Source organism: Cynoglossus semilaevis, chromosome 15, assembly GCF_000523025.1.
Source record: "Cynoglossus semilaevis isolate Cse_v1.0 chromosome 15, Cse_v1.0, whole genome shotgun sequence".
In the NCBI taxonomy this organism is placed as follows: domain Eukaryota; kingdom Metazoa; phylum Chordata; class Actinopteri; order Pleuronectiformes; family Cynoglossidae; genus Cynoglossus; species Cynoglossus semilaevis.
Window position 1 is genome coordinate 7,608,626 of NC_024321.1, and position 18,907 is coordinate 7,627,532.

Genomic DNA, 18,907 nt, shown 5'->3' on the forward strand with positions numbered 1-18,907 from the left:
ACACTGACATTCACAGTATGTAACACAAACTTGAGTTGCAGACTACAGCCCAGCTCTATCCACCAAGGTTTTCAACAGGAACCTCACAACAACGTCCCAATCTGAAAGTTTTCTGAATTTTGGACAAAGTGTTTGGGTTTCAAACAGCCACTGACTTTTGTAGGCCCATGGGTAGAGCTATCTGTCACACAGAGAGGTCTGCCATCACCACCTTGTATTTTTTAACAGCAATAGCAGCAGCAGCTTCCCCTGGACCAGCTGCCACTGCATCAAAGAGATTGACATGAGTCCACACCTTACTATAGATGTCCCTGACCATCCCTGACCAACAGATCTGCTGCCACTAGACCCGCACTGCACTCCCCCTTCATGGCCAACTGCTCAGGGAGAAGCTAGTAAAATAAAAACCTGAGTAGCACACAAAATTGTCAGAATTGTGAGAGGATTTATATCAAAACACTCCTCAAGCCATCTTTCTTTTAGGTCTGCTGTTTATGAACACTTAGCATTTCCTGTTAACTGCAGTAGCAGTGGATAAGGAAACTGGAAAGGGCAAGGAAGAAGTGTTGTAAAATGTAAAAACAGTGCAAACTTGGCCCATTTATGAACCGCAAACAAGCAGACATCAGGCAGAGGAGCTGAGGACGGCAGTGTGATAATGGAAGAGCAATGAGGCATGCTGCGCTTAAGATCTTTATTGAATGAGTTTGAGCAAATTTTGAATTAAAGTTTTGTAAACAGCTTGTGGGTAAACCTGTGTAGCAGCGATGTTTAGAATATGTATGAACGTGTGATCGCTAGTTCCTGTTATCAGCAGTGCTTTTCAACTAGGACGAGTGGTAATACCATGGCGCTGCCAAAGCACATTCGAATCATCAGTGGCCGAGTCAGAGTTTTCATACACCTACTTTAATGACGTAATGCATCTGCACTAATAAAATGAATGTCACACACCATATGTGGTATCTTCGGGCACAGTGTGTTCTAGCCATTCACCTGCCGCTTTGTTTTAAGCAGCAACCTGTTAGTGAGGGCAGCAGCTGTGAAAAGTTGACTAGTGAAGCAGCACATGCCCATCAACAGAAGCTGGTGTTCAAACAAGGACCTGGCTGCTGAATAGTGATGAATCCATGCATGCATTATCTCTGTTTGCTTGTGATCAAATCCCAGGGAGGCCGTTCTCTTTACTGGCTTCTCTAAATTACATTTTCTCCCCTTCATCATTTTTGAACGGTAAGACAGAATAGGTTACAAACTGCCTGTGCTTGGAATACATTTTGTAAAAGCAACAAACAGTAATAAAGAGAACATCACCAAGAGAAGAAGAGGACTTTTTGATAAACACAGAGAATGGGGGAAAAAAAACCAAAACTACACACTGCTCAGATCGTCGTCTGTCGTATTGAGCTGGGAGTTAGCTGTCACTCTTTTTTTGTGTCAATAGAACAAAATTCTTCTCACAAATTGAATGGTGTGGTGAGAGTGGAGGACTGAAACAGCTGTTACTTCTGAATTACTACGTTCAGAAGTACTTCATAGGAGATGGGTCTTGATCATCAGCTATATGACCTAGATGTTTGAAAAATAACAGAACAAAAAGCAATTTTAGAGCTTGTTATCTCAGTCTTATTAAAGTGACAGGAAATAGTGTAAAAATGTCACAGTCTGTCTCGCAGATGTATTTAAATCTACTCAGTTTCATTACTTTTTTATTTTATTTTATTTTAGCCATGTTTTTTGTCAGGACCTTTTTATGATGCTTTGTTTTTGTAATAAAAAAATGGTCCCAGAGTGGGAAACTTTATTTTAATCTGCTTTGTAAAAGAATCTCATGAAAAAGCAACAAATGATCGATTGTGTTTGGTAGTTTAATACAGAAGTTTATTTAAATCTCTAGTCCTTGAAAAATATAATTAATTACTTAATTACTTGTTCTTTATTTAAACAGGTTAAAACAATAAAGTCACTGGTGGCTCAATTTAAAAAGCTTTTTATCCGCAGCGCCTCTATAAACCTAATTAAATACCTTAAAACACATTGACAATGAAATGCAGTAAAAAAAACACTGCCACAGTACATGAAGCAGAGAGCATGATGGTCAGTGGTCACAGCTGATGGCGTCTCCGGCAGAGACATGGACATGCAAGTCTCTGACGTTACAGGACTCTGTCTCCAGAAATACTGCCCAGATGCAGCAAGCCAAGTGTGACGGCAGCCAGAATGTGACAATAAACACGGTGAACTCTGCAGCCATCTGCCCTTCTGCTGCAGCTGGACCTCATACTCAGAATAATGGCTGGGTATTAACACACAACAGGCTGGACGAGGCTGAGTGGACTTGAGGATAGACAGTGGAATTAAAGGCAGCGAGCCTTGAATCACTTCAGCTACAGACATTTCTACAAATCAGATCAGATCATCCTTTCTCCACAGGTGAGGAATGACTCAGCTACTTCACCACACTGTGAGCTGCTGAGACTGAGGAAGTTCACGTCTGATCTATAGACCACCAGTCAAACAAAAGCTTTTCATCAATAGCAGGACAATTGTTCTTTTTGAAAACAGACTTGCAGTTAGAAAATACACAAATAGTGTTTCATTTCGTTTTTCTCAGCTTAGTGCAATTCTTTCAAAACGGTTTTAATATTTTTGTAAAAATATATCAAGACATGAAAGCTGTAGTGTCCAAACATTAAATACTTTTTTAAAGTACCACCACAAACGAACTTGAGCTGCACATGTCAACATGAACTTCCTAAAATATATAGTTACGTTTATGTTGCACACACTGTAGACTAGGAGTGTCCACAGTTTTTTTGGCACAGTAGTTACTGTTCAAATATCCAAATATCTCCTGGTACTTAGATTGAAAACATTAAAATGTTTGAGTACTGATAAAATGCATATAGCTCTATGGCATAATATGATTTAATCCTTATAGATTATGCTCACTACTTGACAATTTAGAATTACATTTATATAATTTTCTTTTAATTGTTTATAATCAACTGGGACTGCCTCTGTGATCTACTTATAGGGAACCCCCACTGTAGTGCAATGAATATAATGTTTGTTGACACATTGATATATGAAGAGAAATTATTTTCTTTACAAAAAGAAATGTGCCTCATTGTTGGGAATCTGGAGATCATTTTGGTTTAATGTGTCCAATTAGAATTTACATCAAATGCTCACTGGCGACTCCTTCAGGTACACCTGCTTCTTGACTGCAATGAGTGTTTAATTAGTCTAATTAACATACGTTATGTGGCAGTGTTTTAATGCATGTGGACACGTTGGAGACGACGTAGTTAAAACGGAGCATCAGAATAAAGAAGAAAGGTGATTTAAGCGACCTGAGTGTTGAACCATTGTCGGTGCCAGACAGGCTGGTCTGAGGATTTCAAAACCTGCTGAGCTGCTGTTTTCACACACGACCATATGTAAGGTTTACAGAGAACTGTCCCAAATAAAAAAAAATTCTACTGGTCAGCAGTTCTTTGTCTCGAGGACTGCTGCAAGACGTCAGAGGAGCGTGACCTGAAGGTTCCAAGTGAGAAAAAGGCAACAGTTTCACTTGTTACAGCCAAGGCCTGCAGAGGGCCAGGTCTGAAATGCGCAACCTTGAAGCAGACGACCTCACTATTTTCTTTAATGGTTACACAAAACAACCAAAGAAGTGATCAGTGAGTCTAGAAGTAAATTCAACTTTGAGGCGACAGACTAGCAGAGGTTAAAAGTAATGAGGACAAAATTAAAACTGAATGAACTGACTTTTCCACTTTAAATCATCCTGACATTTTAAATACTGATCCCAGTTAATTAATCAACCCAGACACACACAAAAATCTGTTGTTCTGGTAATTATTCAGAAAATAATAATTACCAGAACAAAAAAAAAAACAGAAATAATTACAAGACATTTTCTCTTCAATTCAGAGGCAAAGTGGTTCATCAACAAATTAGAAAACTAATAGATGCAGCTCAACACTGGTGAAACTAATAACATCTTTTATTGCTGCATTATCCGAACAAAGGCATCGTTAATGTTAATGAGTGAAGGAGTTCCAGCTGCTCCTGCTTAGATGAGTTTGAAGTGTCTGCCGTTAAAACATGTCTGTGAATATGATTAAACCAACAATGAACAAAGAGAAGGACCTGAAACGCTGGAGCTACTGACTCTGTGGGTAAGAGTACATTACCGGTAATAGTGCGCAGAATATTTAAATTAAGTATTTATTTATATTTTTCATCTACAATGTCTGGACATGATTAATGTTTACCTAAGAAAGGATCAATGAGCCACATTGTTTTTAAATGCAGGTGACTATTTTGAATTAAAGACAAAAAGAGACAGTTTCGAAGTCAAGTCCCTGCTGGCCAGCAGCGGTACTGCAATCAAAGAGTGCGGTTGTGACATCAAACTTCAATATACATTCTCTGGATTTCGCATGAATCCTAGAGAATCAATGAGAGTACTGCTCTTATACAGTATTAATATTAGTCTTTGTAAATACATGTCTTGTTTCAATGCTGCTAGAATGATAGCTGCACCAGCAAAAAGAAAATTATATGAACAAACCATATCTGTATTCTGGAGAACTCCAACACACAACATACTGCGTTTGAGATGCTCTAATTGGTCTTTCTGTAGATTTTCCTGGTGGTGATATCCACAGTGTGTCAGTGATGTCTGAATAAATTTAAAACACCATCACATGACTGCACACCAAAGTAAGAACCAGTGCACGTGGTTCATGATCTGACTACTGGCATTTTTACATTTGGACCCCTGGTGCTTGCACCATGTCAATGCTGAGCCTCAGTGCACATGGGGCTGATTCTTCTACTTTAAATTCATGCGGTGTAAATTAATTATCTAAGCCAGACATTCACAGAAAGTCAAACGCATCAGTGGGCGACGGGGCAAACACTGTAGTGTCATAGTGGAAATTAATGTTGAACTAATTAGGTACAGAAAAGAGATTGTTTACCAAGAATAATTATAAAAAGGAAAGACATTTTCTTGTTACTTTACATTAGTACTAGTCCTGATTAATATTTTATGATTTCAAGTTATCTTATAGTTAGTCATGCAGCATGGTAATTTGTGTAAAAATTACATGTACAATTTTACTACCTATCATTTCATAGTTACTGTGCTTTGCAAGTCTTATATAAAGAACACGGACGAGGAAAGGGACTTTAAAATTATTCACGAATCCTACTTTCTTGCTATCCTAATGTTTGGGTTGTCACTCCTTGACATCTCACGGATGACATGTAGCCTCCTAACATAATTGGCTAATTATTTACTCTCCTAATGTTATTGAATTTGGCTTTTGAAAGACATTATACACGCAGGTTCTGGTCGACCTTACTGTCACAACTTTAATTTTTGCACACAAAAAACCGCGGACAATAAAAATATGAGGCTAACGACATACTACCCTTTTTAATACGTTCAAGTTACAACTTAATGATATAATCAGCCGTGAACACATAACCATGAAGAGATACGCAGAGGATCGAGTCTGATTTGATCATATTTAGATCAGCAGATACTTTGACTTTGAGTCCAATAATGACTCTGATCTCTGTTTCCATGTGCGTTTTCGTAAACTATCTTCTACAAGTTAAATTGATTAATTCACCTGACAATATCATTGAGTCCACCCACAAAGGGAGGTTGTAACAATTTAAACGTCTATGAATGTAAAACTAATAAGAATATCCAGTGTCCCTAAGTCTAAATGTGACACTCATGAGCATCTATCTCGTTCAACAACTAAGACATCCCCATGAAACGGCAAAAAAGTCAGAGACACCTTAACTGTATAAATACGGCATCGATACGCTCTGCGTAATAATTGTATAATACTACAAACAGTGGCATTAACATGTTTTAAACGTACCTGTCTCTTGTCCTGTTCTTCTTTCACGCTGTGGACAACGACAGTTTCAGGGCGCAGCCATATTGGACCACTTACAGGAAGAAAACTCTTCATTGCTGCACACACGCGCCCGCCATCTATTGGTTCGGAGGAGCAATTGCACGCTGTAAGCGTCGATTTCGAGGAATTACGGTATTAGTTATAAACGATAGTTTCCAGTTCATGTTCATGTGATCTGCTTTGGATAAAATGGTGTACTAAATGTAATGCAATGTAATTATTTGATAGGTCGATTTCAATGTTTAAATGGTACCCCGCTATTTTTATTTAAAACAAACAAACAAAAAACATTTTAAAGGTACAGCATGAACGCTGAAGCACCTATTAATGGTAAAGTTAGTTAAATGTTTTTGTCTTGAGATGAGATCATGGTGCAATGAAAAAACGTTTTGTCCTTTAATAATTACTTGTTGACTTATTGACTATTCTTTGCAGCAAGACTGGATCCAATGTCACGGATGACATCTCACAAATGTTGCACACTTTTCAACTGCCCCCAAGGCTACAAGAGGTAGAAGCCCAGTAATATACATTAATACCTAATGAAGGCATCAGAAAGTATATATATATGTTATAGCATATAGCACTTTGTAACGCCATTACATCATAGTATAAGGTAAAAGCAAAGAATTTCAAGAAATAAACACGGTGTGTGGATTTGTGTATGTGATTGTAATGGGGTGGTTTGAAAATGAAGTGCTGAGATCAATAAAGGGGATAAAATATGGATGATGCATGTGTTATTTAATATGCCTTTATTTGCTCTTAAAGATGTGTTTTCCCTGTGAAGGATATATTAAGATTGATTCAAGAGAAAACTAAATACTGTTGCTTTAGGGGCATTGATTAAGTGACACATAATAATGCATTACAACTGGAGTCGTAATTCAGCTGTATCGGCACTGAAATATTTCGACTTGAGGACAAATGTGAAAGGAATACAGATATCCACGCAGTTTTACTACATGAATCTGTTTTATACTTGTTTATACTTGCTGATAATGTGTATTGTTGTTTACAATAATGTACTGTTTTATTTAGTAATATGTATGTGATGTTTGAGTTGGAGAGACTTGGCAATATTGCTCCATATTGCCACCGTACTTCATTTAATCTTACAAATAGTGCACAAAAATCAATTAAAAATATTTTATTTAAGAAATTCAAGATGTTTACAAGAGCATTTTTTCAAGTGTTTGGACACAGTAACATGTTGGAAAATCTGAGAAATGTTTTTATAAAAAACCTGAGGTCCATCCATCCAGTTTCCAAACTGTCTTCACCATAAACAGTGCACAAAGTGAAAAACATGTGATGGTAAAATGTGAGTGCTGAAATTCCACCCATACATAAAACCTATTCGTTCTCCCTGAAGTTGAAACTACACGGTTGACAAAATCAGAATTCAACAAATCGATCCAAGTGAAAGTGTACGGTATAAAAATTAAAAGAAAAGTTCACAGTCTGCTCGATACATTTCATTACATAAAATTACCACAGAAGTCAATTTTCAACATTCACAGTAATTAAAAAAATACACAATAAATAAGTTGCTGTTTTTAAAATGTTGGCAAAGGTCCCATTAAAAAAAGATTCACAGGTCACTTGGTAGAATTGGTCACTTTCTGTAATGCAGCAGCAGCAGCGCTCACATTGAAGGAATGTTCATTTGGGAAAAACTCTCTTAGTAGGAATGAAAGAATGATCTGTTGAAGGAAAGACAGTGAGAACCAATCACAACAGGACGTTACAATAATGTGATGAAGAATAAATTGTGCGGATACTCACGTATACCAGCTTTTTGTTTTCTTCACCGTCTTGGAAAAGATTAAACACCGACTCCATGTCTGTTTTCTTCAAAATAAGATAGTTCGAATCTACAGGGAGACATTAAAATGAAATGTTAGGTAATAAACATCCAAGAATAACTGGAGAAAATCCCTTGGCTGTGGCTCAAAGAGCCCCCCCTACATCTGGCATTGATGAGTTCATGTGCTCGCTCTTTGGTCTGGTTTTTCTCCTCCTCTGTCCGGGGAGGGGGAGGAGGAGCCGTTGTTTGAGACTCAGGCCACTGTTTTTCTCTCAGCATGTCGATGTAGGCTGCCATCTGTACTTCTGAAGGATTCATCTTGTTCAAGAAGGAGTTGACTTTCCTGGAGAAACACCAAAGTCAGTGATGTTTCTTATAAGATAATAATTGTCATGGAGTGAGAAGAAGTAGACTTACTTTTTCAAGATGGGCATAACAGGCTTCAGAATAGCATCAAATATGTTTAAGAGGATGGAGTTCCCTGTAAAGACACAACATATAGATTCATGCCACGTTTGTTCTTGGTATTTTAAGCTGTCAACACACCATGAAACATGGAGAGAAGAAGTCTCACAGCTACAGGGTGGACTTGTCAGGGCAGAAAATGATCGTTTGTAAAACATTCCTTTACTTATGAGCAGGCTGACAGCGGCAGAACACCACATATGTTTTTTTTTTTTTACTCTATGGAAACAACCTGTTTAGACCTAAACAGGTTGAACAGTGATATCTATCCTGAGTAATTATTTTACACCTGTACAGATCTTAAATCTTAAAAAAAATCTAAATCCATCCTGAATGGATGCTCTCACATCTACTGACAAAGTCACAGCTCTGAGGAGGTCAAGTGAGGTCACGTGTCCACATTCCTGAGTATGCAAGAACATAGTGTTTACTCAGACTGGATTAGAGGTCGTCTCTTCCTCTGACATCCTGTGATCTGCGTGAATCCACAGTGGGCTAAAGTTTATTTTATACTGACCCACACTGACATGTTGATGCTCACTCCCACGATATCCAGAAACAAAACTCTTTCTTATAGATATGATAGACAGAAAGACAGACAGATATATAGATAAACGGAACAGCAAAATTGTAATATTTTAAATGTGATGACATAGGATTCCTTTAACACCTCAATGTTCTGGAGTGGAGGACACACCACAAGAACATCTGCTGTTAATCAACCTGTCCTTGCTGATAATTCGATCACTCTACAGCCCAAAAGTACCTCCGTTCAGTTCAACCGGACTATACAAAGTTAAAGGGGCAGTGGCGACTTGGTGGTTAAGGAAGCAGACTTGGGTCCGAAACGTTTCAAGTTCAAGTCCACGAGCTGCCAAGTTCCTACTAAGCATGGCCCCGTCCCCACACACTGCTCCCCGGGCACTTACATGGCCCCTGTTCACTTTGGTGATGGGTTAAAAGCAGGTCACATTTCGTTGTGTGCAGTGGCACAATGATAAGTAGTGACTCACACATGATCATACACTGCAGAATTACCAGCTCATTCGACCAACTGAAAGGAACTGATGTGTTGTAGATAATTGGTTACATGACTTTATAGATCTGCGGACAATGACACTGGCAGCAGAGTCCTTTTTGAAAATAATTGTGGAGGCAGCGGACCACAAAACTTGAAAAGTCATTCTGGAGAATGGAGCCGAGGAAGTCGGTGTATAATTACAGATTTGAGTCTTGCAGTCATTCTGATCATCCACATGGAATACATTTCAAATTTAATAAGATGTTAGAGCTTGGAAACGGGTGAGCGGGGAAGGGATGGTTGTCAATCAAGCGATTGATCCAATGAGTGGTCTCCTAGGAAACAGCGAAAGTTAGCGTGAAAACAGGATGGTAACTTCACCTCTCTATGCTGCCTAAACGTTAAACTTCACGGCTGCATTTCTCCTAAAACAAACCAGTGCTCATGTTTGACACAACATCATCTATTCAAGCTTTAGGAAGCGTTTTATGTTTAAAAAGAAAAACGGAACAAACCAGATATTTCTTTCAGCAGATCAAATATGGCTTTTGTTGCCTCAAGCTGCTCCCAGTCCACTTGGCTCCTTTGACCCTGGACCTCCTCCTCTTTTGGTAAAGCACTCAGCTCCTTCCCTTTAGGCTTGTTTGCTCCTGCTGACATCCTCAAACATAATTTCTCCTTTTTGTTTGACCTGGTGGTGAGATGAGGCCGCTGGGTCTCCTCCATGCTGCTCCTGCGTGATCTTGGATTCAGACTGCAGTGCAGCGGGGATTCTGCATTGGACGCTTCTTCGTCAGGGCTGGTTTTCGTGGAGGCCAGGGACTCTTGAGACTTAGATCGGGTCAGTCCTTTAAAAATCATTTTGAAGTGAGAGGTAAGGGGATTATCCGAGTCCTCCGATTTGTCTTGAGAGGAGTGTTCATTACTCGGTGGCTCAGGGTTAACAGCACACTCGGCGGCTGCTTCCTCTGGTGGCTCTGAAGAAGGATCACACTGGGAGATAATGATAGTTGGCACAGCAGCACAGGGAGCATCAGCACCATTCTCAGGAGAGGAGCCAAGGTTTTCAGAGGGCTGTGCTGAGAATTCTGTGTGCGATGATGGCATTGTGATTTCTTTTGGGACTTCAGCCTGAGGACTGGAGGTCTGTGAAGAAACGAAAAACAACTCAGGCCGTTACACTGACCTTTTTTTAACCAGCAAACCCATAAATCCCATCACCTTCTTTAAGTCTACATTTTTACACTAAAATCAATGTCCTCATTATGAGTAGTAAAAAGCACGTGGAAACAGTTCTAAATCGTCTTCTGTGGCTCTGGGGAGAGTCTTTTAAAGTCTTTCAGATGTCAGAGTTATCTCAGTTTCAGTTTAAGACTTTATGGCGGCTTTAAAACCCTTGGTTGCAGCTTTGGAGCATTTATCATGCTGTGAGCATCTAATGAAAGGAGAAAAATCAATTTTCAATGTGGTAAATGTGGAATGTGATGTTTCGGGAGTTGGACTCCTCACAGGGAAAAAGACAAAAATAATATCTCTAATAACTTCAGCAGCTTCATTTTAAACCAAGCCTTTTGTGCTTGATGGATGTTTTTGTTTCCATGTCCAAAAGCTGTTGCCAAAAACAGCTTTTCCTTTGAATGATGAGAATCCTTCAATCTGGCCATTTATTAGAATGTGAATTGAAACATATTCCATTTATTTCTCTCATATATTGCACATGAGAAATGGATGAAGTCATCAACCACAACAGTAAAAGCCCTAGCTGGAGATGGCAAGCACTCTGCTGGTATCAGAAATAAATCTCTCCTAATCACTTAACTAATGACTTCCATTAATAATATTATATTTTTGTAACATAAAGAAAAAACAAATATAATTAGGTAGATGAATAAATTAACAAATAAAAACAGGACAGGGTGAAACATGAGTGGAACCTTTGCTGAGGACTTCATAGAATTTGATTTTTTTTTTGTGTTTAAACTAAGAGAACTTAAAGTGAAATGTTGGAGGGTTAAAACTTTTGAGACCTGAATTTTAAACTGCAAATCTTTCTGCAAAGACAAAAAGTTAAAAAACAACCCCACCACTTAAACAGACACTAGAAATCTTTTTTAACAAAGGGCTTGAAATCTAGGAACACAGTGATTTGACATCCACTAAGGAGAGAAAGCTCAGGTGAAACATTCTGTACCGAGAAACTGCAGTGGCCTTTTATTCATGCTCTGCTCGACTCACAGCAGAGCAGACAGGCTGTCATCATCACCCACATCCATCACTTCATACCCTGCAGTTACTGTGGGTGACGGTGCAAAACAAACTTTGGTAAAAACCTGCCTTTAGATGATCAGCAACAGCAAACACTGGTGTTACAGGCTGAAACAAAGGACCGGGAAGTTCATAAGACATCAAAGCTGATGAAACCAGAACACTGAGACTTTACCTCCTCTTCCTCTTGACCTGGAGTCAGGAGGTAGGCCAGGCCACTGAGAAGACCCCACACTCCTTCATAATGTTCTTCCTCGTTCAACAGTTTGTCCAGAGGACACAGAAATTGAAACACTGGCTGAGTGTGGCCAATCATATTATGAGAGACCAGTTCCTGGAAAGGAAAAATAAACGATAAGACAGAAGTCTTCATCCATTATGATATTAGATTTTTTATGTCTTTTTTTTTTACCTGCAGAAAGTGCTCCACTGATACTCTGACCTCCTCTATGACATCATCATTCACCTCTGACTCCTCCAGGGGCAGGACTGAGGGCAGGGAGGTTGAATCCTGAGAGGTACAGGAAGCTTGTGTTAAAGAGATTTACACCGCACTGACTCCTCACACTCACTTAACAGATCGTGTAAGTTATTAAAAACCTCCTGATGACACATCTTCCAGTGGTTACACACAGAGAGACACGTGTTTCATCGCAGAGAAACATCTGTCAACAGTCATGGATTTGCAGAATCTTAATCATCCAGGTAATAGTTCTCCAAATGTTCCTTCATCAGAAAAACAACTGCAGCTCTGTTGGTTTTGGAGCACAGACCCACTGCTCTAGTCGGAGAGTCTATTATTAACCATTACATTTAGGACAGAGGTACAGGGTGTTCTGGCTGTGGACTGTAACAGACGTCTCATCTTCTGTCTCACAGGACAGCAACTCCATGACGAACTGAACCGGTGCTTTAATAACGCCAGACTAATCATGTACTTTTCAGGTATTTTCATTTTTCTGTTTTCATGCTGTCAGGAGGAGGCAGGTGACTCATATGAAAAGATGTTAAATTACATCTAAAGCAGAACACATGGACAGAGCTGAGGCAGAAGCTCTCAGTGAATCAGTCCATCAAAAACAGAAAAACATTTTAAGCCAAAAGAAAACAAATGTATCTGAATGAATCGACAAATCTTCAAACTGAGGCTGCATTCATAACTGAACAAATCTTACAGTTAATCCTGTTCCTGTCTTCGTCCCTGACGTGAAGGTGTCTCCAAACTCCACATTGTTGACTAAGTTAGAGGAACTATCTATGAGATTTCTAAACCTGTTGATCAAGCACACACAGGTTGAGGGATGGTACATGTGAAGCAGACTGGTCAAATGGATCCAAACGCCTTGTTGTTGTGTCACAGGTCAGAGCCACTGACTCAGAATGACTAGTTCTGATCACACAGAGAAAAATAAACACAGGTGGTGTTTAAAATGAAAAAAACTAAAGCTTTACAGCAAACACTAGAGGCTTTCAATTAAACTCTCTTTTGCTCTTCTGATTCATGCAAAATACTACCTCACCACAGTAGCATCGCAACAAAAGTTTGTTTGAAAGCATGAAAAGAAAATTCAATGCAGTACAGGAAATCTTTTTTATTAATATATGAATAGTTCCCTTGTCAGTATACTCATCAAGACTTTTATTTATTCTGACCTGAAACTAATTATGCTGAATTTGACTTTTTTTTTTTTTTTTTTACTTTTATTTCAGTGCATAAAGGTGCTAATTTTATTTATAATTCCTAGCGCAGTTTTAGATTTAAGCATTATGAGCATAACATTCAGAGGCTTTAACCTCAGGTCACCAGGCAGCTGAGAAGCTGAATAAAACAATTAATAATTCATCCTCATTACTCATGATTAATCCACAGTTACCAGGTGATTAACCAGACATTTTAATCATTAGACGGCCATAATTATTTCAAAAAACCAGGATCAAGTTTAGAGGTCAGAACGTTTAGTTTAACTGAGATCTGCCTGAAGGTTACAACAGAATTCCAATAATCCCTTTGTTGGCTAATCTACTATTAATAACCTCCATCAATAATTAACTGACTGCACTTTAGGAGACGGCCTAAGTTACTAGTAATTGCCCAATTGATAACACGATGAAGAGATTAATATTAATAAATGTTTGCTCTGCACACAGATCTGCTCTGCCGTCCCATAAATAAGACAAACACTTCTCGGTTGTTGTGAAGCGTCTCCTCCCACTGCTCATGAAAGTGATGGATGTTTTTCTGCTGTTTTTTGGCCAGGGCTGATCCTCACAGTTGCTCCGTTTAACTCTACACATTAAGGTAGGCCAGAGGCATGATTTACTGCATGCTTTGCTTTGACCCCGGGTGATAAATTGGAACGGTGGTTCCATTAGTTTTCATACGGTGACACACTTTTTAAGGTCACAAATTTTTGTGACCCAATTCCTAAAATAAATAATGACCCAAGGGCAAATTTAACTATTTATATTTTTATCTTTAGCAGCTTGTTACACTAGCCACCTTTAAACATAGTGCTTTAATCATTCGCCAAATGGAATGGCCCTAGTGGCCCATCTGCGATCTCATACAATACTACATTGGTGATGTAGCATAAATTGATCATTTCTGTGAAAAAAATGACTTCACTTGAATTAAAAATTTAAAAAGTGTCTGGAAGTAAACGCTGACCTTTGGACTAAGCTCCATTCTGTGTGTTGTTATTTTTAGAACGCGGTCGTCTTATTGCTCGGATGTCTTATTGACCGTCCGCAGCCCCGTGCTGTGACCAATAATTTGTTGTGTGGTTCTGCTGAACAGCGCTGCAGCATTCAGGCTTACATGGTGTATGGCAGGTCAGTGGTCTGGTGTGATGATGAAAATGTCTGTGACCTAATAATTTTACCTCAAAATGAAGGGGAAAGGACATCGAGTGTTTATATCCTGAACTATTTCTGATGGAGGGAACCTGACCAGACACATTTTTTTGGATCAGTAATTGATTACAGAGCTTTTTGTCGACAACTTTTATACCTGTACTTAGCATATTAAAACAAATAATGGCCAGAGTAGTTTTATTTATTAAAAATAAATTATGAAAGACTGCTCCAAGCTTTAAACGTGTCAGTAAAATAACCTGTTTATGATCACTCATATATTACTTTGTGGAAGATAAAAGTGTATAATATTGTTGGGCTCAACAGTAAAATAAGAAAAATGAGGGAAAAGTTATTGTGTTGACCTTGCCCTTGTGCTCACTCAGAGCCAATAAAAAGCTGAGGACACTGCAGAGACATTTGTCCAGGACTGAATGGAGATCGGAGACCCCACAGCAGGTGGAACAGCAATGGAAATCGATGTTGAACATCGACTTTAGTCATTCCCTAAAGCAAAGTGATTGACCATCATTTCCCCATTTTAAATTATCAAACGCTATAAAAAAAAGTATAATATTTGAACGGCTGAAAAAACATTCAAGGATTTCAAGCACCTTTGGGAACTCTGAATCATTTGTGTCCAATTAACACAAATGTGTAGTGCAATCAGAGTGTTTACCTGCCATCTGTTGCGGAAATAAATGACTTCCATGTAGCTCTTCCTGATGTCCCACTGCAGGTTCTCAGGGCTGTTGTTCTCCTCCAGGTGAACGGTGAAGGTCAGCTCATCTTCCTCCCAGTCGGCCTACAACAGGGTAAACTCCTGCTCAACCATTAACGTGCCATTCAAGGACAGGCTTTAACAGAGCTTCAGCATGACAGTTAACAAGCCTCCAGGACATTCCACACCGTCAGTGATATTTATAACTCACATGCGGGATGCTGACAGCCCAGCGGCCCACGCGCCACATCTCATATGACAGCTTGAACTCCATCATGTCCTCCTGGACTGTTGTCAAATAGTTCTCCAGATCAATGTCCTCCTAATAACGTTTGGCCGGAAAAACGACAATCTGTCATGTTTCATCTTGCTGTAATAACAACGCTGTGGCATCTTAGGCATAATTTATGGCAGCGTTGGCTGCGGCCTCACCCTGTCAGAATCCTGCTGGCTGTGAATGGAACCTTCCCGGCTGCTGACATCATCATCATTACTGCCATTATCTTGATTGACAATCATCCTCATTATCAGCTCCTGCTCCATCTTTTTCATCTTCTTCTTCTTGACCTTCTTGGACTTCATCTTATCTACAAACTTGGACCATCCCTGTTTTAATTTATTGCCTGAATATCAAGAACATCAAACACAGAGAGTCACACACAAATAATCACAGCCATTTCCATTTTCCTTAACCTGAATATTTTATATGTGTGAACAACTGAAATGTACCTGTCAAAAACACTGCAGTAATACACACTGGGTGGGTATAAGTGTGAAGTGTATTCTGCAGTGGACAGGATTTAGATTTAATTCACATTTTCAGGTCGGCCAATACATCTCAGGTACACCACTTCAACGGCTAATTTATGCAGTTCTCCAAACTTTGTGCTTTGACAACAACAATCATGGTAACCTGCTAAAGCTCGAACCTGATGTCACAACAGGAAGGAAACGAGATTTGAACCTGCGATTGTTTCTGTAGACAGTTAAAAAACTGCTGAACTACAATGATTTCGATGCTGCATTCTCCAGGGTTCACAGAGAAGAGTTAGAAACAGAAACACACACTGATCAGCAGTTCGCTGGGTAAAATAAAAAAACTTCACAAAATGACTAGAACGCTTCAAGCTGACAGGACTGCAGACAGTGGTCATTTAAATGACCAGTTATTACAACCACAGTATGCACAGGAGCATCTCTGACTGCACAGCATGTCCAACTGAAATGTGGACGAGTTACTGCAGCAGAGGACAACACCAGGTGATTTTTCTATAAACAGGAAACAGCGGCTGCAACTCACACAGGAGAAAAGAGTAATGAATGAGAAAAAACAACGTCTGGTCTGATTATTGCTGATTTCTGCTGCAGCCAAATGAACACGGAGACATTTTGGACTGTATCGTTTGTTTAAGCTGCTGGTGGTAGACTAATGAAGTGGGACATATTTAAAGGTAAACTCTTTTTTTTTTTTTTTTACTTGGGGGGAGTGTCGACGTAACGCCGTAGGTCAAAAACCCCCAAAACCCCCCCCCCCCCCGCAAAAACCTGAACACCACAAAGCTGAAATCATTTAATAAAGTAGTTTTTAACAATAGGTGCGACCATGAGCTACAAATCATAGCTAAGAAGAGTAAGATCATTCCTAGTCTTGGTAGTGGACACTTATTAGTTTTAATTAAAAACAAAAGGAAGAAACGAGGTGGCACCAAATGGAAAAACAGATTATTGCAGTAAAAATCCCTGAACAGAGACACAGAACCCACCGCCAACAGAACTTAACCCCGTGACCCGCATGTTGGACACCATCTACCTTATTCAGAAAAAACTCTCCTACAGTGTGCGTTCACTTTAGTGCCCAACAAAGATTTTTCCTCTCTGTACGTGAGTTGAATAAAAGATTCCGACTCCAAGCAGAACCTGACCTGAACATCACCTACGCTGGTGATCTACTGGGACTTTATGCTGAGAGAAAACTATTGACTGAATATAATTCACACTCCACTGGGCAGGTTAGCACAGCAAATACGATTGGTAATCAAACTTTCACTGTTATGACCCAAGAATCAATAAATGTCCCATCAGAGCTGAATAATTCTCATGACAAATGATGATACTGTTTCAGCATTTATGAGAAGCGTCATTACAGACACCGTAGAAATTTATCATGTCGGATGGTTTATTATCATGACATTATCATTTACATGAGGTTGTCATCGCCGCTGGACTGTTTTCAACACAGAAGGAAAAAGGAATTAGTGAAGAGACTGTTAGGCCCTCAGCCTGATGTCTGTGTAATTACATATTTGGTCTAATTAAGAAAAGAAACATGGGACTAATTAGGCATTAGGATACAGGCTGCTGAGGAAAACTGTTATATCAGTAAACTGACAACATGCTGCTGTAAAGTACAAGCACTGTCATCTGTTCTGTAAACTCCCACACTCTCCATCACATCCATCTGGACTTTTCGAGTCAAAATTAATCAAACGTCGTCCTCCGGCAGCGTTTGTGTGTCCCAAGTGAAAATGTGTGTCGCGTTGCATAACTTAATCAGAGGAAAAATTAAAAACAAACCTTTTCTTCTACTTTTGATTCCTGAGGAAGATGAAACCTCTCCACCTTCTGAGCTCCTAGAAAAAATCACAAAACACAAAAACAAAAAACAGTACTATTTAATCCTTTTGTTTATTTCATTGTATTCTATTTTCAGTTTACTTACAGACTAATCTACGTGATTCAGTCTGCAGTGTCACTGTCATGATGTCTGTCTTACTCACACTTCTCCCATCTCTCCGTCGTCCTTGCCCTCCGATCCCAGGGAAGACTGTTCCGGGTCCGATCCACACAGATCGTCAACGGAGCCTTTGGGGCTGGCGCTGTCGAGCTGGCTCAGGACCAGCTGGTTCAGATTGTCAGGGTCCGACAGCCATTTCACCAACAGGCCAAACCCTATGTGGGAAAAGGTAAACAAATCCAAACAAACTAAATTTATTTCTGTTATTTCAAGGAAAGCAGGAAGTTGATTTTTAAATTTAGATGTTGGCATTAAATGAATCAACTTCCTGAAGCTGAGCAAAAGTAGTAACAGGATTTAGGATTGACAGCTTTGAAGAGGAATATCCTTATTTACATCCTCTGACATAAAGGCTGGAAACAGCTCAGCCCTAACCACAGGAAGAAAGCTGCGTCCCCTCCCACTCACTGATTAACGTCATGACAAGCTCTGATTCTTTAGAGGTGAGGGTTTAATCACTATTTTGGCCAGAAAAACACTGGCAACCAGCTCTGATTTTGGCCAGAAAAACACTGGCAACCACAACTTCCCACTGACAAAAAAAAGACTAAAAAATATGAAGTCCATTACAATTATGCATAGATGAAGAACAATGATGTCAGAGAGTTGACCCAAACCAAGCTCATTAGTAATTATATTTTATTAGCTGTGAAAGTAAGTGGGAGAAATCTTAATTAACATAATTTAATGCTCTCTCCCCCCCGCAAAAAAAACCACCAGTGAGGGTGACTGATAGTGGAAAGCATAATATTAGGCTAAAGGGAGAAGATTAATTTGGAGTAATAACGACTGTGTGTCACTGCCAAATTACTTCATTTATTTTAGAGGAAAGCTGACTTTAGAAATGAGCTGGATCAAGTCACTAAAATGGAAAACAGTCTGGACAATGATAATTCTTTTACCTACAGCTGTAAAAACCGCACACATGACTCAGACACCTGTGAAATTACTGAATATCTACTGCACAGCATGGATTCTTCATGTTTTATCTGTTACTAAAAAAAAGAAAAATTCTGAAAGCCCG

At 39.3% G+C, this 18,907-nt stretch overlaps 2 protein-coding genes across 4 annotated transcripts in view; both read right to left on the reverse strand.

The window, feature by feature from the left end:
• mrpl11 (mitochondrial ribosomal protein L11) overlaps positions 1-6,044 on the reverse strand; it is a 48,273-nt gene extending 42,229 nt beyond the window's left edge. The window contains exon 1 of one of the 2 annotated variants that reach the window (XM_008326718.3): positions 5,916-6,044. The gene's annotated coding sequence lies outside the window, so the exon portion shown is untranslated. The remainder of the gene's footprint in view (positions 1-5,915) is intronic. The other variant, XM_008326719.3, reaches the window with a different exon arrangement.
• A 1,045-nt stretch (positions 6,045-7,089) lies between these two features.
• The window catches only part of LOC103390747 (uncharacterized), a 17,568-nt gene continuing 5,750 nt past the window's right edge, over positions 7,090-18,907 (reverse strand). For both annotated transcript variants that reach the window (XM_008326720.3, XM_008326721.3), the window contains 12 exons: positions 17,867-18,038; positions 17,664-17,719; positions 15,522-15,712; positions 15,301-15,411; positions 15,048-15,173; positions 11,928-12,026; positions 11,691-11,849; positions 9,766-10,396; positions 8,182-8,245; positions 7,926-8,107; positions 7,743-7,831; positions 7,090-7,660 (listed from right to left, as the gene is read on the reverse strand). In XM_008326720.3, coding sequence (XP_008324942.1) covers positions 7,556-7,660; positions 7,743-7,831; positions 7,926-8,107; positions 8,182-8,245; positions 9,766-10,396; positions 11,691-11,849; positions 11,928-12,026; positions 15,048-15,173; positions 15,301-15,411; positions 15,522-15,712; positions 17,664-17,719; positions 17,867-18,038 — 1,985 coding nt within the window. In that variant the 3' untranslated portion in view covers positions 7,090-7,555. The remainder of the gene's footprint in view (positions 7,661-7,742; positions 7,832-7,925; positions 8,108-8,181; positions 8,246-9,765; positions 10,397-11,690; positions 11,850-11,927; positions 12,027-15,047; positions 15,174-15,300; positions 15,412-15,521; positions 15,713-17,663; positions 17,720-17,866; positions 18,039-18,907) is intronic.